Source organism: Eulemur rufifrons, chromosome 28 (genome assembly GCF_041146395.1).
Source record: "Eulemur rufifrons isolate Redbay chromosome 28, OSU_ERuf_1, whole genome shotgun sequence".
In the NCBI taxonomy this organism is placed as follows: domain Eukaryota; kingdom Metazoa; phylum Chordata; class Mammalia; order Primates; family Lemuridae; genus Eulemur; species Eulemur rufifrons.
In genome coordinates this window covers 63,518,678-63,538,963 of record NC_091010.1, presented here as the reverse complement: position 1 = coordinate 63,538,963, position 20,286 = coordinate 63,518,678, and the positions used below count along the sequence as shown (strand labels likewise).

Here is a 20,286-nt window from a genome sequence, read left to right as displayed (position 1 = left end):
CAGGTGCGGGTAGCTCACACAGGTAATGCTAGCACACTGGGAGGCTGAGGCGGGAAGATCACTTGAAGCCAGGAGCTTGAGACCAGCCTGGGCAATAGCAAGACCCCGTCTCTACAAAAAGAATAGAAAAATTGGCTGGGCATGGAAGTGGGTGCCTGTATTCCCAGCTACTCAGGAAGTTGAGCCAGGACAACTGCTTGAGCCCAGGAGTTTGAGGTTACAGTGAGCTATGATAGTGCCACTATATTCTAGCTCAGGTGACAGAACGAGACACTGTCTCAAAAAAAGAAAAAAAGGAAAAAAAAAAAAGGAAAAAAAATGCTGTTCCTTCACTTCCTCAGGGAATTAGGAGTACCCTTATCCCCAGGGTCTGGAGCTTCTAGCAAGGACCATGGTGGTTCTGGAAGGGCCATGCCCAAGTTTGGCTCCTGGACATCCCTGAAACCCACACTGTCCTGATTCTCTGCCGCAGAGTAATACTGTCTCCAAGTTATCCCAGATCACAGCTTGGGCCTCATATCTCACCCCTGTCCAGCTTCGCTTTCCCGCTGATCAGAAAACAGCTCACCTCTGAGCTGTGCAGCCCCTGGGCCATCATTATAATTATTTATTTATTTTTAAGAGGTGGGGTCTCACTATGTTGCCCAGGCTGGAGTGCAGTGGCTGTTCACAGGATTGATCATAGCTCCATGACAGCATCCACCTCCTGGGCTCAAACGATCCTCCCACCTCAGCATCCCAAATAGCTGGGACTACAGACGTGAGCCCCTGTGACTGATCACTATAATTTTTAAAAGGCCCTAGGTACCCCCTCCCCCCTCAAACCACATCTTCCAAATGCAGTTGATTTTCTCTCTACTCCGGCCTCCTTCCACTGCTCCTTCCAAAATGCGAGTTCTTTGTCTGACATCTTAAATTCCTACTGTCCTCCTTGTTTGTATTGGGGTTCAGGATACACCACCCCAAAGTATGGCCGTAGGAGACAGAATATGCCACCCAAAATATACTTCTTTGGCATTATCTTGAGCTGGTGACTCTCAAAAACTGCTGATGGCTTTGAAAAGCTGTCCTTTTGTAAAAGAGGTTGACATCTATAAAGGAAATCTACATCAGTAAACGGGAGAGACTCAATCTGTGTAACAAGACAACCTTCTTTCACCAAAGGCTTCCTCCCCTCACCCTCCCATGCCTTGTCTCCGCCCCCAGCAGCCCCAGGCCCCCTCCCTTTCTGCAGGTCAGGATGCCAATAAGCATCAACCCTCTGACTCTTCCAGTCTCATATTTTGTGGGACTCCCATGCATTTGCATGTAATTAAAATAGTTTTTCTCCTGTTAATCTGTTTAATGTCGATTTAATTCAGAGTCCAGCCAAAGAACCTAGGAGGGTGGCGGAAGCCATTTCCTCTCCCGTACATTTGCTGACTTGCTGTGACTAATCTCATTCAAGCTCTGGCTTTCTGGGGCCATATCAGGCCTCTCGGCAGCCAGAATCTGCATGGCTATCTACAAGGCCACACGTTTTTCAGAGGGAAAAAAATCTATTTCCGTCTACACATATAAGAGGATATTAAATAAAATGATGTGACGTTTTTTTCCTTAGCTAGGATGAGCTGTGAGCCCTGGCATCGGTCCCCCAGTGCCCTGTAGAACAACAGCCAGCCTATTCCAAACAACTGCCCTGGCAGGCAGCCTCTGACGCACAAAACCATTCTCCATCTGGGGCGTAAGAGTCAAGGTTCTGTGTTAACCAGGGAGGACCGCAAGAGAGAACTTACGGAATGCCATTTTCCAAACAATCCTAAAAGACAAAGGCCGACTCTTAATTCTAAGAGTAAGGACCCATATGTTAAAAGAGCCAGGCTGCCTGATCTGAGGTCACAAATGTAGAAACTCAGAATGAAAGAAAGTCAACTTGTGCAGCAGGCACACGCAGCATGGTAAAGAAACAGAGGTGGGCTGTGTTCTCCCTTTCTTTCCTTGAACACAAACCCAAATCTGATCTTGTGACTCCCCTCTGAACTCCATCAAAGGCTCCCCCTGTCATCCAAATTCCACAGCATGACTCCTAAGGCTTTCAGCCATTTCCCTCTGGTCGTGCCTCCCACTCCCACATCCTGTGTGCCCAGAGTTCAAGCCAAACCCAATGCCCTGCCTGCTGCGAGCCCTCTATCCCTGCTCTTGCTGTTCCCTTTGCCTGGCATGCCCTTCCTGCCCAGCAGAGACCTGATAGTCATTCTAGTCTCAGTGGGAAAGCCACTTCCTCCATGCAGCCCTCCTGTTCTGCTCTCTCCATTGCTTGAACCCCTACTGAATGCTGAACCCCCATCCCGGTTGCCTACAACCCACATGCACAGTTTGGGGGGATGGCATCAGCCCCTCCAGTAGAATGTAAGCTCCTTGCAAGCTGGGGCTGTGCACCCCACACATCACCTTGGGCCCCCCAAAGTGCATAGGGCCTGGTCCCATCCTTCACCTACAGCCACCATTCTGCCCTTTGGCCTTTTCTATCTTACAACTTGACTGCTCCAATTTTATCTTCTAATATTTTTGACCAATAAAATGTTAACCTTTGGATATGGAGGAGATGTTTCCCAGGACCCCCGAGATGTGGGCAATTCAGACCATCTCCAGAAAAGCCTGTACCCAGCCACCACCCCAAACACACACACACACCTTTGGTTCCCTTCCATTTATCAAGTCAGGCATTGAAGCCCTGAAGTTTAGAAGGGGTGGTCACATTTGGAGAGGTGGGAGAAAGACAGTAGGTAGGAAATCACAAATCCATAATGTTTTGAGCCTAGACTAGGAAATGTCATGTGGAAACCAGGAGAGGAGCACAGTGACCAGAAGGTGCATTCTGAAAGGAACCGGCGCTGAGCAGGCTGGTGACAGCGGTTCCATTCACAGGCACAAAGGGACTTCCTTGTCATGAACAGTTCAGGAGTGATACTAACGTGCCCTTTTGCACAATGTATCAGTGTTTCAGTGTTTTTCACTGGTTCAGTGCTACAATAAAAAAATAAAACAAAACCACAATGATCTCCCTTACATGTGGAATCTAAAATAAAGTTGAACTCAGAGAAGCAAAGAGTAGAACAACGGTGGTTACCAGGGCTGAGGGGTGGGAGGAGATGTTGGTCAAAGGATATAAAATTTCAGTTAGTGGGAATTAGTTCAAGAGATCTACTGTACAACTCGGTAACTATGTATAGTTAATAACAACATACTGTATACTTGAAAATTGCTAAGACAGTAGATTTTAAGTGTTCTCAACACACAAAAAGTAGGTGGGGTAACACATGTTAATTAGCTTGATTTAGCCATTCTACAATGGAATTTTTGTCACTTTAGAAAACTGAGCATGGCATTTCATGAATCCATCCATCATTTCTTCTCCTGGGTGCCCAGATACCCTCTGCATTCCCTTCTTATCTGTGGGACCCTTCAACAACAGAGAGGGGGTGGGTTGTTAACCCCATTTCATGGATGTCATAACTGAGGCCCCAAATGCCCATGGTGCCAAGTCACAGAGTCAGCGGGCCCTGCCCCGTGCCCAGGAACCAGGGGCGGGCCTGGCAGAGCCAGTGCTGCTGTCCGGTAGCTGCTTTCCGAGGAGGGATTGCTGAGCTTTGCATTGTTCTTAACAGTGGAGGCGGCCAGTTAGGACTGATCTGGGCAGACTCTCCCCTCTTTAACTCGGGAGCACCAGGTCAGTCCAGGCACCCTCACCTCCAGGCCACCTGCATTGCTGGGCCAGGTAAAACGTGCAGGTCACAGAGACGGACTGACAATCACACCCATTGGAAAGACAAAAAGGAAACAGAACCTCCAGTCAGGAGAAAGAACACTCAACAGTCCACTGAGTCCACGAGCACAACCACGGCAACAGGACAGGCCCACCCTGGGAGATAGCGGCAGAGACAGAGAGCTCTGCAGGCCGCAGCCTCAGCTCAGCACAGCCCTCCGCCAGTCTACAGGGGCAGGTGGCTGCTGGACCACGGTCTTGGAGAGACTCCTGGACCACTCTGCATCCAGCCAGAGGGTAAGGCCATGCCCCAGAGAGGGGGTGGTCAGTGTTCATGGCGTGTGCTCCATGGTGGACTCGGATCCACTCTTCCTTCCTCTGCTGCCTGAGCAGTTGGACAGGATGGACATCGAGAAGGAAGACTCTGGTTTGGCAGTCCTGCTTCTCAGCACTGAGCGGGCAGCAGGCGGAGCCACCACCTGTGGAGCTCTCTTTCCCGCTCTGCCCTGCGTCTTCCTGCTGACCCCAGAGCCACCAGCAGCGAGGCGCCTGGGCAAACAGTGCCACGCAGGACCACACTCTGGCCCCTCAACTGGCCCTGTGCCTCTCGTCACATCTCTCAAGCTCTGCCCTGGCACCTGAAGATGCTCACTATAGGTGTCAAATCTGGGAGTTGTCCCGGGAGCATGTTGCTACCCGTGGCCCTCCAGTTAGGGCAGGGGACACCAAGCCAAGGACCAGGGCCCCGAGCCTGGCTCTTCCCTCAGGGTCCTCACCCCCCAGCCTGGCTCTGGGTCCCTGCAGGCAGCACCCAGGCTGAGGCACAAAGTCCCCCAGCAGCGGGACGCCGTCAGAGGTCAGGACAGGTTACAGAGAAGATAACTCGGCCCAAAATGCCCCAGGACTAAGCCAGCTTATAGATCAAAGGTGGTCATTCTAAAAGCCACAAATTCTGATGCTTTACATTTTCCAGTGGTTTTTTTGGACAAGAGTGTCCATTTTTCTAAAGCCATCCTGGTGATAACCCCTGTACAAATCCCACTGTGAGTCACAGGAAACATAATCCCTCTTTTTAACATTGAGTTATTTTTTTTCTACTCGCAACCAAAGGTGCCTTGCTGAGGCCACAGGCAAAGCCCATCTGTGAGGAAGGCATGTTCCAGGTACAGCTCTGCCTGGAAACGCCTTTTTAGACCCCGGGCTGCTGGTCACAAGACCTCCCTGCTTAGGGCACACAAACTCCGCCAGTCACTGGTTTAGGAGTCCAAACTCAGCGCTCACCAGCACAGGCTGGACCGCCACAGGGACCCCGGCCTCACACCCACCCCCAGCTGCCTCTCCTTCTCGCCTTGTGCACTTTTGCCTTTTCCTCCTCCCCCAGAGACTGCTGCTGTGACCCAGATGGTCCTCACTCCCCCCAGGAGAGCGTCGTGGGGCCACTGGGGCCATTCGTTCAAGGAAACGCACAGTCACAGGATCCCTTCTGAAGGAGGTTCAGCTGGGAAATTCCACGCATGACCTAAATGTGTGCAGATGTTTTCCCTAAAGTAAAGCCAGCCTCTCCTGCCTTTCCTAGAGGGAAAATACTTCTAGACCCCTCCAGGCGCCTCCCTTTCATGTAGAACAATGAACAATTAGCAATTCCATCGGGGCCTGATGAATGGCCGAGAGGAGCAGCTCCGGAGGCCGGGGCCCTGGATGTGGCTGCTTCCCACGTTCCAGAGACCCGAGCCCTGAGCCCCCTGAGCCCCCTGAGCCCCGAGCCACGGAAGGCGTTGCCTGCACAGCGGGGCTGCCGAAAACACGGCTCCCCCCGGTGGGCAGCAGCAAACAGGCTGGCGGCTCTGTGATGCTCCCGGCCTGCATGGTTTTCTCCCCAGCAGGGGACAGACAGCAGCCCATGTGTTTTCTAAATGCCAAGCTTCACCCTAGACCACGTGGCCTGCTGTGGCCATGGAGCCAGAACATGAAATTTAGACTCCGGGAGTCACTGGTCACATCTCCGTGGCCTTGAGTGGTTTTAACTCAGGTGAGTCCCAACAGGTGTCAGGCACTGAAAGGTCACGAGTTTGTCCAGCCACCTCTGGGCTTGCCAGACCTCAGGAGGGATCAGCCTTCTCTGGCGAGGTCCGCCGCCATGTTCCATGTGGAATGAACAGAGGAAACGCCCACCTCCCTTGGAACTGACCTCAAGAACATCCCTAAGGAGACAGAAGGAGCCAGAAAAGAAAAAGATACTTTAGGCAAAGACACAAGCTAAGACTGAAGGGAGGGCCTGGCCCAGGGGCCCAAGATGGGTCATTTATCCCCAAATAAACTATCCACGCCACTTCTTCATGGGAGAAAGAATCTGCAATCTAAGCTATTTGACTGCCTGGAAGGATGCCTCTGATTTAAGTTTACCAAATGATATAGTCCATCTAAAAATATGTATTTTTTTAGCAAACTGAAAGTTAAAGGGAAAAGATTAAAATGACTACCTGAATCACTTTGAGTAATGACCCGCAGGAAAAGCCTAAGGGATATTCTACAAATGATGTGCTTCTGGAATTTAAAACAAATTTCTGTTTAGAAAAACCCCTCTGCGATTTCTAAGATCCTTATGTTTCCAGTTCTAAAATGCTCAGGCTCTGGAGCTCCCAACACCTTGGCGTAAGTGAAGCTGGAATGTCAATGGGAAACCCGGCTCAGCAGTTGGCCTGAGCTCTGGGCCCCAGAAGGACATGGAGCTACTGGGAGCTGTCGGCAGAGCTCCAGGAAACTCTGGACAGAGCCCCCCAGCCGCCATGGCCCCCACAGCTCTGCCCAGAGCCAGAGGCTGCTGCTGCTTCAGGCAAGAAGAGCTGTGCCCACTTCCATTTAAGGAGAAAGCAGAGGAAAAGGCAAAAGCAGCAAACCCAGAGGAAACGAGCCCTTCTAGATAAAGAGGGCTGGCAGGCACTGAAACCTGCAGGACGTCCACCACCTCAACCTCAACAGGTCATTTCTTGCAGCCCTGGGGACGCATTGTACAGAAGGCCCACCTACCAGGTCCCAGGGGCTGTTTTCCTTTGTAAGGGCTAAGAGCTCAGGAACAAAGGTAATTTATTGCTCAAAGTCCCACATCAGCCTCCTCACAAACCCTGCAGTGCTTGGAGCAGTGGCCTGGTCTGACCAAGGAGCAATAAAGGCAGGAAGAGAGACCAGCCCAGGAAAGGGACAGAGCTGCCCGCTGAGGGAGTGTAGGAGAGTGGTGGGGTTCAAAGCAATGACAGCCCAGACTCAGCAGAGACCACCAGGCAAGGGGAGCAGGGGCAGGAGCCTGACTGGCAGGGCCTTCCTTGGAGGCCGTGGCAAGGGGTTTCAGCTTTAGACTAAAAGCAGTGGGAAGACCCAGGACCTGGACTGTTCTATGAAGAAGGGAGGCAAGGGTGATAAGGAAAACCCCCATCTATTACTAGCACACCAGCCACCTGAGACCCCACCCCTCAGGGAAGACCCGCATCAGCATAATACTAACTTAACACCTGGCCCATCAACTGATCTATTACCTGGTTCATCAGCATAACACTAAACCTATTAGCTGGTACAGCAACATAATACTAACCTATACCTGACACATCAACTAACCTATTACCTGGCAGGCATTAGTCACCTGAGACCCCAACCCTCGGACCACCTCAACTTAATAAAAGTGGGAAAAATTGCATAGACGGGGCTCAGAATTTGGTGGCAAGACCCCTCTGAGCCCGCCGGCAAATAAACCTTGATTCTCCGACTCTCCGTGTGCCGCTCGACTCTCCGTGTGCCACTCGGTTTGTCCTCGGGACCACCCACTGTAACACTTGCTGTTAACAAGGGGGAAGGTGAAGACAGCCTTGACTATCAGGTTTCTGGTTTTAGCATGGGGTGAATGAGGGGCCACAGTGCTGAGATGATGAGGTTGGGAGTGGGGCTGAGTTCGGGAGAATGTACATTTGTTTTGGTTGTGTTTTCGAGAGGAGGATGGTCACCAGAGGTCTACCTTGGACATGTTAAGCCTGAGCTACCCACGAGCAATCCAAGAGGAGCTATGATATAAACAGCTGGGTAAGTACGATGCTCAGATGAGAGGCAAGGATATAAAGTGGGGCATCACCAGTTCCTGATGTTATTTAAATCCATGAGCACAAACGAGACATCTTAGAGAGTGAGAACAGAGAAACAAAGAAGGTTGTTGCCCAGGCTGAGGGCTCTCCTATGCTGGTAGATGGCCTTGAGGTCATAAGGGTGGGGACACAGGTCTGAGCCCTGCACCGACCATCCGTACAACCAGGGTCTGCAAATCACAACCCGCTGCCTGTTTTTGTAAATACACTCTCATTGGAACATTGATTTACATATTGTCTATGCTGCTTTTGCGCTGTAACAGTTGAACTGAATTGTTGCAGAAAGACCAGATGGCCTGTAAAGACTAAAATGTTTACTACCTGATCCTCTACAGAAAGAGTTTGCTGACCCCTTGACTTAAACCATCCAGCAGACTCAGCTTCCTTATCTATAAAATTTGCCGGCCTCGCAGGATTAATGGATGTGATATTTCTGTAATGAAAAATCCTGGCACAGACATGGCCCACAGGAGTTTCTGTTGAATCCAAGGCTACCCAGCAAGGCTAAGGGGAAGAGCGTTTCACTTCTGGCTTTGACACTGCAGCATCCAGCTCTGTGTCCACATTTGGCAACAAGAAACAGCATACACCTCTTCTCCAGAAACAACTGCTAAAGAGAATTTGTAAATATAAGCAGAACCAATGTCACCCAGCTACCGCTTCAAAGCAGAACGGAGGTGTGTAAGCAGTTCTGACTCAGTTCTCTGTGGTCCACCAGTCTCCCTAGACCCTTGTCCAACCTGAAACAAAAGCATCAGTCCATAAACAATTGGTTTTCACGGAACAATTGTTCACAATGCCCAAGTCCTCATCGTTAATCTTAAGGGAAAAGGATGGAATTGTTCAACATCCTTTGCTTACCCCAGAACGCTGCACTAGCTTGGGTAATCCATCTGGCAAGAGCAGCCAATCATATTTCAGGTTAAAATGGTTTCCTAGGCAACCAAAAATATAGCCACAGAAACAGGCTATAGACAGTGGAAAGAAACACAGGGATGGGGATGGGAGAGTCGATGAGGAAGGGGACCCAGAATCCACTGACCTTGATGTGATGCTCACCTGCAGAGCCACACTCAATGGATATCTGAATCCTAGCTGCTACCCTCAGAGGGGCACCCTGCCCCAGGCGTAGTACCCCATGGACAACTGACAGCTACCTGGAGGGCCTCAGAATGTATTTGCCTTCAGCCCACCTTAGAGAAGACAGTGAAGGGCCAGAATCCTTGGGGACACGGCACAGGGCCATGGGACCATGCTGGAGACATCCAGGAACGACGGCAGTGGAAAATGCACCCAAGAGGATCCTTTGGGACTCGAGCCCCTCCTCCCGCTCTACAGATAACTTTGCAGCTTATTCGTTCAGTTTTAGGAAGGGAAAAAAACTCTAATTCTGTCCAACAATAATATCCAAAGTAAAATCTGCATCCAGGAACTCAGAAACTGGCTGCAGCCCACATTAGGAACTGTCATTGAAGCTAAATGACTTAGCCAAGGGTCATCTCCAGAAACAAGGTTTTGAAAAGGATCTAGTGAGGACTAAAGAGATCCCTGCTAGGAGCCCCAGCGGCCCTTTCTGGCTTCCTGAGCCACTGAGAGGCTGGCCATTCTCTGGCACAGGGTGCCCCCACTTCAGCAGCTCTCTGGTGCTTTTACTTTCTCACAGTCTTTACAGATGTGACATCTCACCTCTGAAAAACGCTGTGAGGCAGTGGGGCAAGATCGGAGTCATCACACCATCTCAGTAGCTCCAAAAGACAGCGTCAGGAACCACAGCCGATGGAAGGCATCATAACCCCACTTTCTGATCTGTGACCACAGATGCCTGGAGAGCTCCAAGCCACTCCACCTAGTGAGGTGGTGCCCAAAATCTCTCTCGTGACCTGGCCACTCTCTAGCTGCAGCTGATCCCACCACCTTGTTCTCCAATCCTGGCCCAAACTCATCAACTTTCCCCAAACTAGCTCCAAATCCCGTTTTATCATCTCAGCTAATGCCACTTCTTTCTCTTAGCCACCGGACTGTGAAACCTCCACTCTGGGTTTGCCACTGTCTGTCCCCTTCCCTCTCCTGTGTCATCAACCAAAAGGCATCTCCTGTTGCTGTCTGCCTCATTGCTCTCCCATCCATCCTGTCCCTTCTATTTTGGCCCTCACGGGTCCACAGAGGCATGGGTTTCCGTATCTGTGATCTGTTTTCCAGAACTAAGGCATGTGCTCTCTGAGCGTGGGGCAGCAGTCCCACCAGAACCGCCACTTTTGCTGTCAGACGATAACAGCCACCCCCCAGCGTAGGCGCTCAGTGGCTAAGATGTGGGGATGTGGAGGAAGCTGAGGGAGCCCCTGCAACGGGGGTCTCCATCTACACAAAGAACAAAGTACTCAAGCTGCCTCGCTTAGCAGAAGCCACGCCACAAGGGGCTACTGTGGAAGGAAGGGATGAACAGCAGGACTAATCGATAGACGCAGACCATAGTCACTCAGGGGCTTCCGCCCTCTCGGATTCCCACTGGCCACGCTGAGAGGTAAGTACCCTCTGTGCAGAGCTCTCCCCCTCCCGGCTCCCCATTCTCTACCTGGAAACAATGGCCACCCTTACTAGAGAACTTTCTTCCCAGAGAGGTGGCCGGCTGTTTGTCATGGACCAGGAATGGTGAGGAGACTTAACCAGCTCAGGGCTTCTCGAACTCTGACATGCCTGCAAATCACCCGGGCGTCTTTACAAGTCCCTGGTTAAAATGGGGATTCTGATTCGGCCAGTCTGCGGTGGGGCCTGCGACTCTGCATTTCTAACAAGCCCCCAGAGGAAGTTGATGCTGGAATGTGGACCACCCTGGGAGTAGCAAGGGATTGGTCACTGCTTGAACCTTCATCCCCCAGCCTCAACCCCCAATCCCACATGCCTTCCTGCTGCTCCAGTCTTGGTGCTTCAAGAGTTGTTCAAAAGGGAAGGCACAGGACTACAAATGGCCCTCTCTCCCCACCCCGCTGCACTTCTGCACAGAATGAAGCTGTCAGCTGGGGCTACAAAAGCTGCCCAGAGGCTCCCCCAAACCAGCAGTCTGAAGGAATGAAATCCTAAAACTAACATAAAGAAATAAATCCCTCAGTCACTTCCAGTCCACTCTTATGCTCCGGCCCTCCTTAAGCCAACCTCTCACAGGAAACAACCAGAGAACAAGAGAAACATTCTCTCTAGGTTCCAGTTATCACGGGCTATAACTTGGGGCAGGTGTGCACCCTGTGTTCCTCTCCGTCAGCAGCCCTGACAGCATCATCTTACAACAGAAGCTCTTTCCTGCCATGGACCCCAACCCTGTTTCGTGTATTATTCACATGCATGCATTCTTAGGTGCATGGAAATACGTACTATCATAAAAGACTTATGCCCATGCAGAAAAGAAGGAGCTCTCTACATACATTTTTTTTTTAAGCCTCAAGACTGGAAAAGAGCACATCTGTAGTAGAGAAACAAGCCCTAGTTACTCAAACAGCAGACATGGGTTTTGAAGAGGGCAGATGCTAGCCACGGCACTAGCGCCAAACATTTCCTCTCTCCATCTTTAGAACAAAATTGTTAGAAGCTGGACAGTGGGATTCTGTGAACAGGCAAATATACTATCTTAAAGATCTATATTTAGAGATATTTCAGACAGTTCTAGGGAGAGAAGCCTCAGGCGGGTGCATATGGACCAACTCGACCATGAAAATATTTGATAAGCTGCTTCCATCACAATGTGGTTATTCAACCTGAAATTTTACTTAAATATCACTATCTCCATAGGGCATAACCTTAAGGGATCTTATCCAAAAAGGCACATCTACCTAACGGAAGCGCTCCAAACTCAGAGCTCAGCCAGCAGAACACTGATCATTTACCAACTCAACTGGCAAAGAGGGCGGGATGGCAGGGGCTGGCGAGCTGCATTTCCAATGGCTGGGAAGCACATTTTCCAAACATACAGTCACATTTCTGTCTCCTAAGCTCTTTGGTAGGTCTAAGCTGTGATAGCCAGCTAAGCGCCTGTCACTGATTAACTAATTTCCAGTTTAGAAGCTTTCAAAAATTGGGTTAAACTGTACTTTTCTGCCTAGGCTCGAGGTGTATTTCCGTGCACCTAGCAACACTCCACAAAAAGAAACAGGGCAGGCACAGTGCAAGGTGTGTGGCATTAAAAAAAAAAACCCTCAAACACGATGCGCCTCCATTGTAAGACGATGCTTTCTCGAGCCACAGGGATGAAGACAAATGACGGGTACACATTTGCCCCAAACAATGATTCCTTGCTAAAGAGCCGGAGCTTGGAAAACCATGAGGTTCAGCCTGGCATGACATCACCAAACGGAGCCAGCTCCTCACTGAAGCCCAGGTGTGGGGACCAGGGAGAAAGCCTGGCATGGGGCCCTAACCCTCCCACACACACCAACCCCTACAATCTTTTAATCTACACATCAATGACTCTTAAGAACACACAGCCTTACCACCTGACCCCACCCCCAAGTTCCCAGGAAATACTCTTCTCTGAAATGCATTCTTCTCTTTGGAAAAGGGGAGCAAGGAGGGCTGAGAGGTTCACTTTGGATACAAGCCTGCCTTGCTGAAATGCGACCCAGCAGGCAGACCTATTCAACAAGCACCATCCTCCAAACATGCCTGGGTAGGTAATGGAGCCGACCATAACAGAAACGGCAGTTCTAATAAACACTCATCCAGCATAAAGGCCACTTCTGAGCACATTAGCTCTGTGGTTTAGAGAAAAGATCGGGTTCCTGGATCGATGCACAGTCAAGTACTGCCTCGACCAATGACAAGACTGTTCGGCTGTTTTTACTAATAATAGCAAGGGCCTCGTCCTCCAGTGTTCACCAGGGAGTGAGTACATGGGTGATGCTTAGGCTAACCGGACTGAACATCCACCAGTGCACTCCACGCCATCTGCCCAGCCGCGCGAGTGGCTGCCCGTATACTGGTCTGTCTCCGTGGGCATGGTGCTGCCACACTCATGGGTTCTTCCTGGGAGGAGGCCGCCTTTGACGCCGGCTGTTCCCTTGCAGGAAATACCACTGTGCCGGGCGTGCAGAGGAAAGATGCCGATGGCCCAGGAAGCCCCCAGCCATGCATCCGCAGCTGAACAACCAAAACCAAATTCCAGGGAATCATTTCCGTCTACACCAGTATCTTGCGGCTGCCAGATGCTCATCCCAGAGGGGGCACAAAATGCTAGAAAGAGCAGCCACCAGGTAAAGCCCTGCAAGGCTGCCAAGAACCCCAGGCCCGCAGGGGCACCCGAATCAGGAGAGGCGACACTAACAAAGCCCGGCAGCTTCTCCTCCCTGGGGGGCTCCGGGAGGCCTGGGCGGAGCACTTACATTGCCTCGGAAGCCTCCTGGTTCAGGTCGCTGGCTGGGGCTGGCTGCAGGGACTGCGACCCTCCCATCGTCGCTGTGCCCTGGAGCGCAGGCTAGCTGCGAGCGGGGCCAGCGTCCTGGCGCGATCCTCCAGCCGGGAGCCCGCGGCGGGCCGGCCGGCGGCCGGGGCTGCTGCACTGCAGAGAGGACCAGCTGCGGGCATCCGTGGCGGCGGCGGCGAGGAGCTGCCCGGGCCCGGGGGGCGAGCGCCGCGGATGTGTGCGCGCGAGGGTGGCCGGCGCGCGCCCAAGTGTGCGCGCGGCTCTGCCCGGGGCCGAGAGTGGGGAGCCCGAGCGCCGGTGAGGTCCGATCGGCTCTTCTCCTTCTCCTCCTAAACCCCTCGGCCGCGGGCTCCTGTGTGTGACACGATGATGTCATCATCACCGAGCAGCCCAGACGCCTGCATCTTCACAAAGCTCCAGCGCTGGCTCCGGAAACTAGGCTGGGGGAGGGGGCGAGCGAAGACCCTCCCTCGGCCCCAGCCTCCTCCCGCCTCGCAGGGACCGCCCGCATTGTGTGGCTTTGAGATGCAAATGAGCCGCGGGCGGGGAGCCGGGCCCCAGGAAGGAGGGGCGTAGTGGTCGGGCGGGCTGACCACCAAGAGTAGGGGGGTCTCTGCTGGCTCTTCCCTCCTAGAAGAAGGAAATGGTCTCTCCCGCCTGCCAGGGGATGGCTGGAGGACAGGTAAATGGGCTGCAGTGGGGACGCAGCAGCGAAGCTGTGAGACGTGTGCGCCCTTTCCCACTGCGCGCTTCTCTTTCTTCAGGCCCCGGGCTCTGGAGGCGCCGGCCCGGCCTCCAAGGACACCACCTTTGCCCCCCACAATCTGCAGGGGGTTGGGGCAAGCTCGGGAGAAAGCCACACAGGGCCTGCAGGTCTGCAACACCATCTCTGGCCACCAGATGAGTTCCCCACAGAGCCAAGCCCTGTGCAAAAGCTCACCCTAAACAAACAAGCCAGGCAAGCTGAGCAGCCCGAGTCAGGCCCGAATGCAACAACAAGCTGTACAGGGAAGAGGCAGCTCTCGGTGACATGCAATGTCTCAGGGCTGGGCCTGCAGGAGTGTCCCCCAGCGCCCAACCCCATGCTCCTGCCAGGCAGCCATGCACACCTGTCAGTAGCCAAGTCCCCATCCCTGGCTTCTGGCTGGCTCCAAATTCCTCAAGCCTGGAGCTCCTGGGCCTGCTCTGCAAAGGGTATTATAGAAAGATTTCATCATCTGCATAGGTGCAGGAGGTTTAGGGGCACACCCTGAGACCTGACTACCCCCTCCTGCTCCTTTCTGAGCGCCAAACACAGATTCACAATGGAATCCAAATGGAACCTCTGATGAGTAAGTGGAAGACGTCTACGTTTTCCCAGGATTTCTTCACCCATGAAGCAGTAAGTCTAAAATGTACCTAAATTGTGGCCAAAAGAAAAATTAAATAAAAACAAAGCTGTTTAAAGCATTTTAAAATCTCCTCCAATATACCTAGTGTTTTCTGGAAATGTGGCTAAGGATGTTTGGATGGGCACTTTTGGGATTTCTACTCATGATGTCAGGATAGTTCTAAAGCTTCAAGCTGGGCTGACTTTTCTCTGTTCATACTTAATATCAATGTCAAACAAAATGCCAATCAAAATTGTGTCCCAGGATGCAACAACATGAAATTTCCAGGAAACACTGAGAAGGTTTACTTTTGCATTTATATGAAAATAGCTACTGATTATGTCAATCTCGCAGGGAAGGTAACTGTCAGGGGTGGCAGGATAAGGCTTGCTCTGGAAAGCACCTCCCAGGGAAGCTGTCATTCACTGTCAGCGCTGGGTGTCGTTTGGTGGCAAGGATCCTGCAACCTGTTCCTCCTATCACCATGCTCAGCACCCTGTGGATTTGTTTTCCTGTCAGAAAACAGACGTCCTGGGCTCCATATGCCACAAGGGTTCCAAAGAACCTTACCATGTGGAGCTGAACATTTTTAAGCACTAACCTAGACTATTAATATTTGGAGGAAAGTGACCCTTTCCCTGGGCACCTAGGGAATGCCCTTCAGTCAAGCCTGGTACTGGGAAAATATAAGGAACCATAATTAGAACTCACCTGCCAACTCTTTTCTTTCTTTCTTTTGTTTTTGTAAAAGCACAAAACCATCCAAAGTGTCCTTACTCTTAATACGTAGGGGTTTTGCTGCAATAACGAGAGGGCTTTGGAATGAGACCAGAGTTCAAATTCTGACTTTTCTCTCATTATCTGCGTGGCCTTGAGCCACACATACTGAGCCTCCGTTTCCTCAGCTGGCAAAAGAGAAAAAACATCTACTTTGCAAGGGTATTGGAAAAATTAAATTAAATACCATCCATCTATGAATGTCCCAGACCAGGATCCTTCTTTACAAGGAACTTTTGTCCCCTAAGTATAATACCATAAAAGAAATAAGGCGGCATTAAAATGAAGTGCTTTTACTACAACAACCAAAACGTCATGCCATAGTGACGCATTACTAATCATCTGGAAAATCCATGTGCTGGCTGCTCCTCTCTCCTTACAACCCCACCCTCACTTCCGGCCCACATTCTAGACTGCCCAGGCCACTCTGCATGGGACAGATGCCACTACAGCAGAGCAGGTCCTCTCTAGATCTCACTGATGTTAAAAACACGATCAGGAACCAGGGGAGAAACCAATAGAATTTGAGTACCATTGCAGTCGATGCAACTAAAACCCTATGTATGATTAGTTTGTGCAATTTGCTTATGGGAGAGCCTCTCAGACCCTCATTTAAAACATTTTGGTGCTTATTTTACACACAATTTAAAACAAAGTTGGTGATCTAGTAACTTAGCTTGCAGAAAATGTAAAGCAGAAAAAAATGAGGAGGGAGAATAGTTAGAGAGGAAAAGGGCTGTGAACGTTTGTGTTCCCCCAAAACCCATCTGTTGAAAAGCCCTAATCTCAGTGGGATGGTATGTAGATTTAGAGGTAGGGCCTTTGGGAGGTAATTAGGATTAGATTAGGTCATGAGAGTCCCCTCATAATGAGATCAGGCCCATATAAAGAGAGAAAGAAACACAAGATATCTCCCCAACTGCTGTCTCTGCCAAGTGAGGATGTAGCCATCTGCAAACCAGGAAGTGAGCCCTCACCTAGAACCGAACCACGCTGGCATCCTGATCACGGGCTTCCAGCTTCCAGAACTGTGAGAAATAAATGTCTGCTACTTAAGCCACTCAGTCTATGGTATTTATGTTATAGCAGCCTGAACTAACTAAGACAGGCTACTTAAGATACATTGATAGTACCAAGAAGAACTGCTAACAAAAAGGGAAAAGACAGAGAAACTACCCAAGTCAGGCCTCGGAATGCCGAAGTGACAGCAGTCCAGGGCCATTTAACACAGCTTAAACCTTCCAGACACCCTGAACACGCCTCCCCTGGCTTACAATTATCCACAATAACGTAACTGCTATTAACACAGAGACCACCCCCATCCCATGCCTGCCTGTTTTACAATTTCCCCTTCCTCCCTCCCTCACCTCACCCCCAAATCCTTCCACAAAAGTTAAGTCACAGAGGTGTACAATAAGGAAGCACAGATTTCATCTAAAAGTACTAAAATGCACACAGTTAGCATTCCGACCACCCATTCCCTCAGTTATTCAAACACGCGCTGAGCACCTACCGTGGCACCACTGCGGCCAGGCTACGGGCCTGGGCTATAAGTGGAGAATGAGTCTATTCGCACGTTACTTACTGACACCCACCAGAAAAATCAGCAAACTTGACAAATCCCCGTAACTAAGAGGTAAACTGCGTGGTACAGGCTCTTAAATCCTACAGAGGTTCAGGGACTAAGTATAGTTTGAAGCACCTCTGACACCCCAAGAAAAACAAACTTGAATGGCTCCACCTTTGCCTCCAGCCTCTGGAAAGTCTATAGTTGCCATAGCAGCGAGACTCTCCAAACACTGCCAGTGGACCCCTGAGCTGCTAATGAGCCCCAAGCACATTTGAGAAAGGAAAGTAGGTCAGATCACAGAAAAACCCATCTGGAGAATGCTGAGAATGTAAACACAGATGGAGAAGGGACTGGGGCAGGTCCTGTTCCTTCAAGTCCAGGCCCTCATCACCACCCCATATCCCGCAGCAGAAGTGTAGGGAGGCTGGACAAACCACAGGGACCTCATCTTCTAGAGGGAGCCGACCTGAAGACAGGCTCCAGGCTCTGCGGGGATTACTTGCTCCTCCACCCGAGGCCCTGCACGTCCAGCGTCACACAACTGTGCCCAGCACTGTCTGAATACCCAAGCAGTGCCCTGAGCTAGACATGCTCACGGCTTTGTCTAAAATTCTGAGAGCTAGGAAGCTGTGTGGACCGAGTACAGCACCCGCATGTCGACACGACCAGCCAGGCAGACCGGCGAACAGGGAGAACACCCAGTTTCGGGTCAAGAATGGCACGTTGCTGGGCTTTCTCTGCCCAGGTGTTACAAACCTGGGATCAATCCTCTTTCCTGGGCTTCTGGAGACACACTTTCACGTCACTCAGCCTTGGTCACAAAGTGTCCACTGCCTTCAGGAAAAAGTCCCAATTCTACCTCCTGGCTTTGATCCCCTCGGTTGCCCCATCCTGCGTTTGAGCAGGGCCAGGGTCCTCACTGCGACCTCACTGCTGAGGAGGCATCCCCTGCACACCTTCATCTCTCTCAATTCCACCTGGCATCCAGTCCCGGCCCCCAGCCAGCTCCTGGGACGGGTGTGCTCCACGCCCAGCCCACAGACTTCTCCCTTCCCATTTTCTCAACCGCCGGCAGATTTATGCCTTGGTGTTTTCTTGCCTTGTTAAGAGTCCCAGAGTATCTGTATGTCTGTGTCTGCTGTCTCTGCTCTCCAGCTATGCAGTACACCCTACACACAGACAGAACCCCACAAACACATGCTGCGTGAGCCTCAGAGGACATGGGAAAAGGTCCTGGCAAAAGTCCTCAGTCGGGGCAGGCATGGTGGCTCACACCTGTAATCCTAGCACTCTGGGAGGCTGAGGCGGGAAGATCCCTTGAGCTCAGTTTGAGACCAGCCTGAGCAAGAGCAAGACCTCTGTCTCTACTAAAAAAAAAAAAAAAAGGAAAAGAAAAAAAAAAATAGAAAAAATTAGCCAGGCAACTAAAAAATAGAAAAAAAAAAAAAAATTAGCCGGGCATGGTGGCCGTCTGTAATCCCAGCTATTCGGGAGGCTGAGGCAGGAGGATTGCTTGAGCCCAGGAGTTTGAGGTTGCTGTGAGCTAGGCTGATGCCACGGCACTCTATCCCAGGTGACAGAGTGAGACTCTGTCTCAAAAAGAAAAAAAAGTCGTCAGTCTTATGATGAATAGAGACAAGGTAGAAGATCATCAAGTTCCTTTATTTCCAGGGTCACAGGTTTTCTGTTAATTTTTACATGCCAGCACTAAATTTCACATGCTCACCCTTGGAAGTCTGAGTGGTTTTCTTGGGCTGAAGCACAAACTCAGGTGAAGCCCCATCTTTTCCAGAAGGTTCTCTTCCTTAGAAAGGACTGATCTATTACATCTCTTCCTTATTACCTTCACCATATTTACACACGAGACTTTCAAGTTCTTCTTAACCAAGGACAGCTCCAAAGACTACTCTTCATGAGGGAGAAATCCTTTCAATTCAGTTCTAATAGAAGCTGAAGATTGGGGATTTTAGTATTAGACCCAGGAAGGTAACCCAAAGTGTGCTAGAAAAAAAGCCAATAAAGAGAGATGAGACTCGCTTTTATTTTAAAATTAAGAATTTAGGACATATTTTTAATCTTTGATTCCTATAGGAAGGAAGAAAGGAAGGCAGGCAGGCAGGCCAGCAGGCAGGCAGGCTCTGAAAAGCCCAGGGCTATGCAAAAGTTAAGTTAGTGTTGAGAAGTTTCATCCCATATGAAAAAGAAATCAGTAACACAAATATCATGTTCAACAAGACTCAGTTCGATCCTCAAAATCCTTCTTTCTTTACCAAATTAATTAGACTCTTTTGAGATGGAAATGGTAGAAACACTCGAGAGGTAACTTTTTAGAAAATATATCCTACCTAATGTCAAGAAGGATTTGAACTTGCAATTCAAGAGAACAAATGGAAATACAGGTAGAAACGGTGGATAAAAGCCAGAGCGGGTAAGGTTAGCCTAGAAGTACTTACCTAAGTCCTTGTTGGAGTAGGCTGAAAGTCTGGCTCTTAGCTTTCCAACAGCCAAAGCAAAAAGGGCAACAACCATTATCAGTCACACAATTCATAAAATCCAGCAGATTAAAAAAAAAATTCCAGGATGACCAGTTTTTCTTGAGACTGACATTCTACACATGCTCTCTCCAGGGCTCTTTGCCGGATGCCTACGTGCACGTGGTGGCCAGTGCCTTCAACGATACCCTTCCACAAATGCAATATTCTACTCCACATAGCTACTTCAGCAAGCCCAGCAGGAGCTACTGAGCTCCCCCAGCAATCAACAAATCAGAAAACCACAAAGTTCTCAGGAGATGAATTTCTAGTTGCCCCACTCTGCACTGAGGGTCCTCACCACCCGGGTTTCCACAATTACAAGGTTACAGAGCAGGGAACAAAGGGCAGCATTAGGACTGTGCTGATCAACACAGCAACCACTTGTTACAGACTTGGTCCTCCCTCAGATACGCCTCCTGGCTCTACACGTCTTTGCCGGTCAGTCTCTTGCTGACTGCAGGGGCAAACACACAATGCCACCAGCCAGAGAGCAAACTGCACGCCTGGCAGAAGCAGCAACATGTCATGAGTCAACAACAGTGATCCCAGCGAACTGCTCCAAACCCACCCCGAAGCCATGGGGAATGGCAGCTGGCAGAGTCAGACCCGTGAGCAACTGAAGAAGAGAAACCTGATCAGGATGAGGACAGGAGGTGGCTTCACACAGAAGACATGAAGATCAAAGAACCGCGAGAAGCCCCCTCCAGAACCATCTATGAACAAGTGACTCTGGGCTTGCAAAAGTCAAGTGTGAAA

At 50.5% G+C, this 20,286-nt stretch overlaps 1 protein-coding gene across 5 annotated transcripts in view; it reads right to left on the bottom strand.

Annotated features, from left to right (window-relative positions):
* TACC2 (transforming acidic coiled-coil containing protein 2) overlaps positions 1-19,909 on the bottom strand; it is a 78,274-nt gene extending 58,365 nt beyond the window's left edge. For 3 of the 5 annotated variants that reach the window (XM_069461143.1, XM_069461142.1, XM_069461145.1), the window contains exon 1: positions 13,239-13,572. In XM_069461143.1, the coding sequence (XP_069317244.1) occupies positions 13,239-13,306 (68 nt within the window). In that variant the 5' untranslated portion in view covers positions 13,307-13,572. Of the gene's footprint in view, positions 1-13,238; positions 13,573-19,449 lie in introns of those variants that run through there. The other 2 variants (XM_069461146.1, XM_069461147.1) reach the window with 1 other exon arrangement.
* Positions 19,910-20,286: the final 377 nt, after the last annotated feature.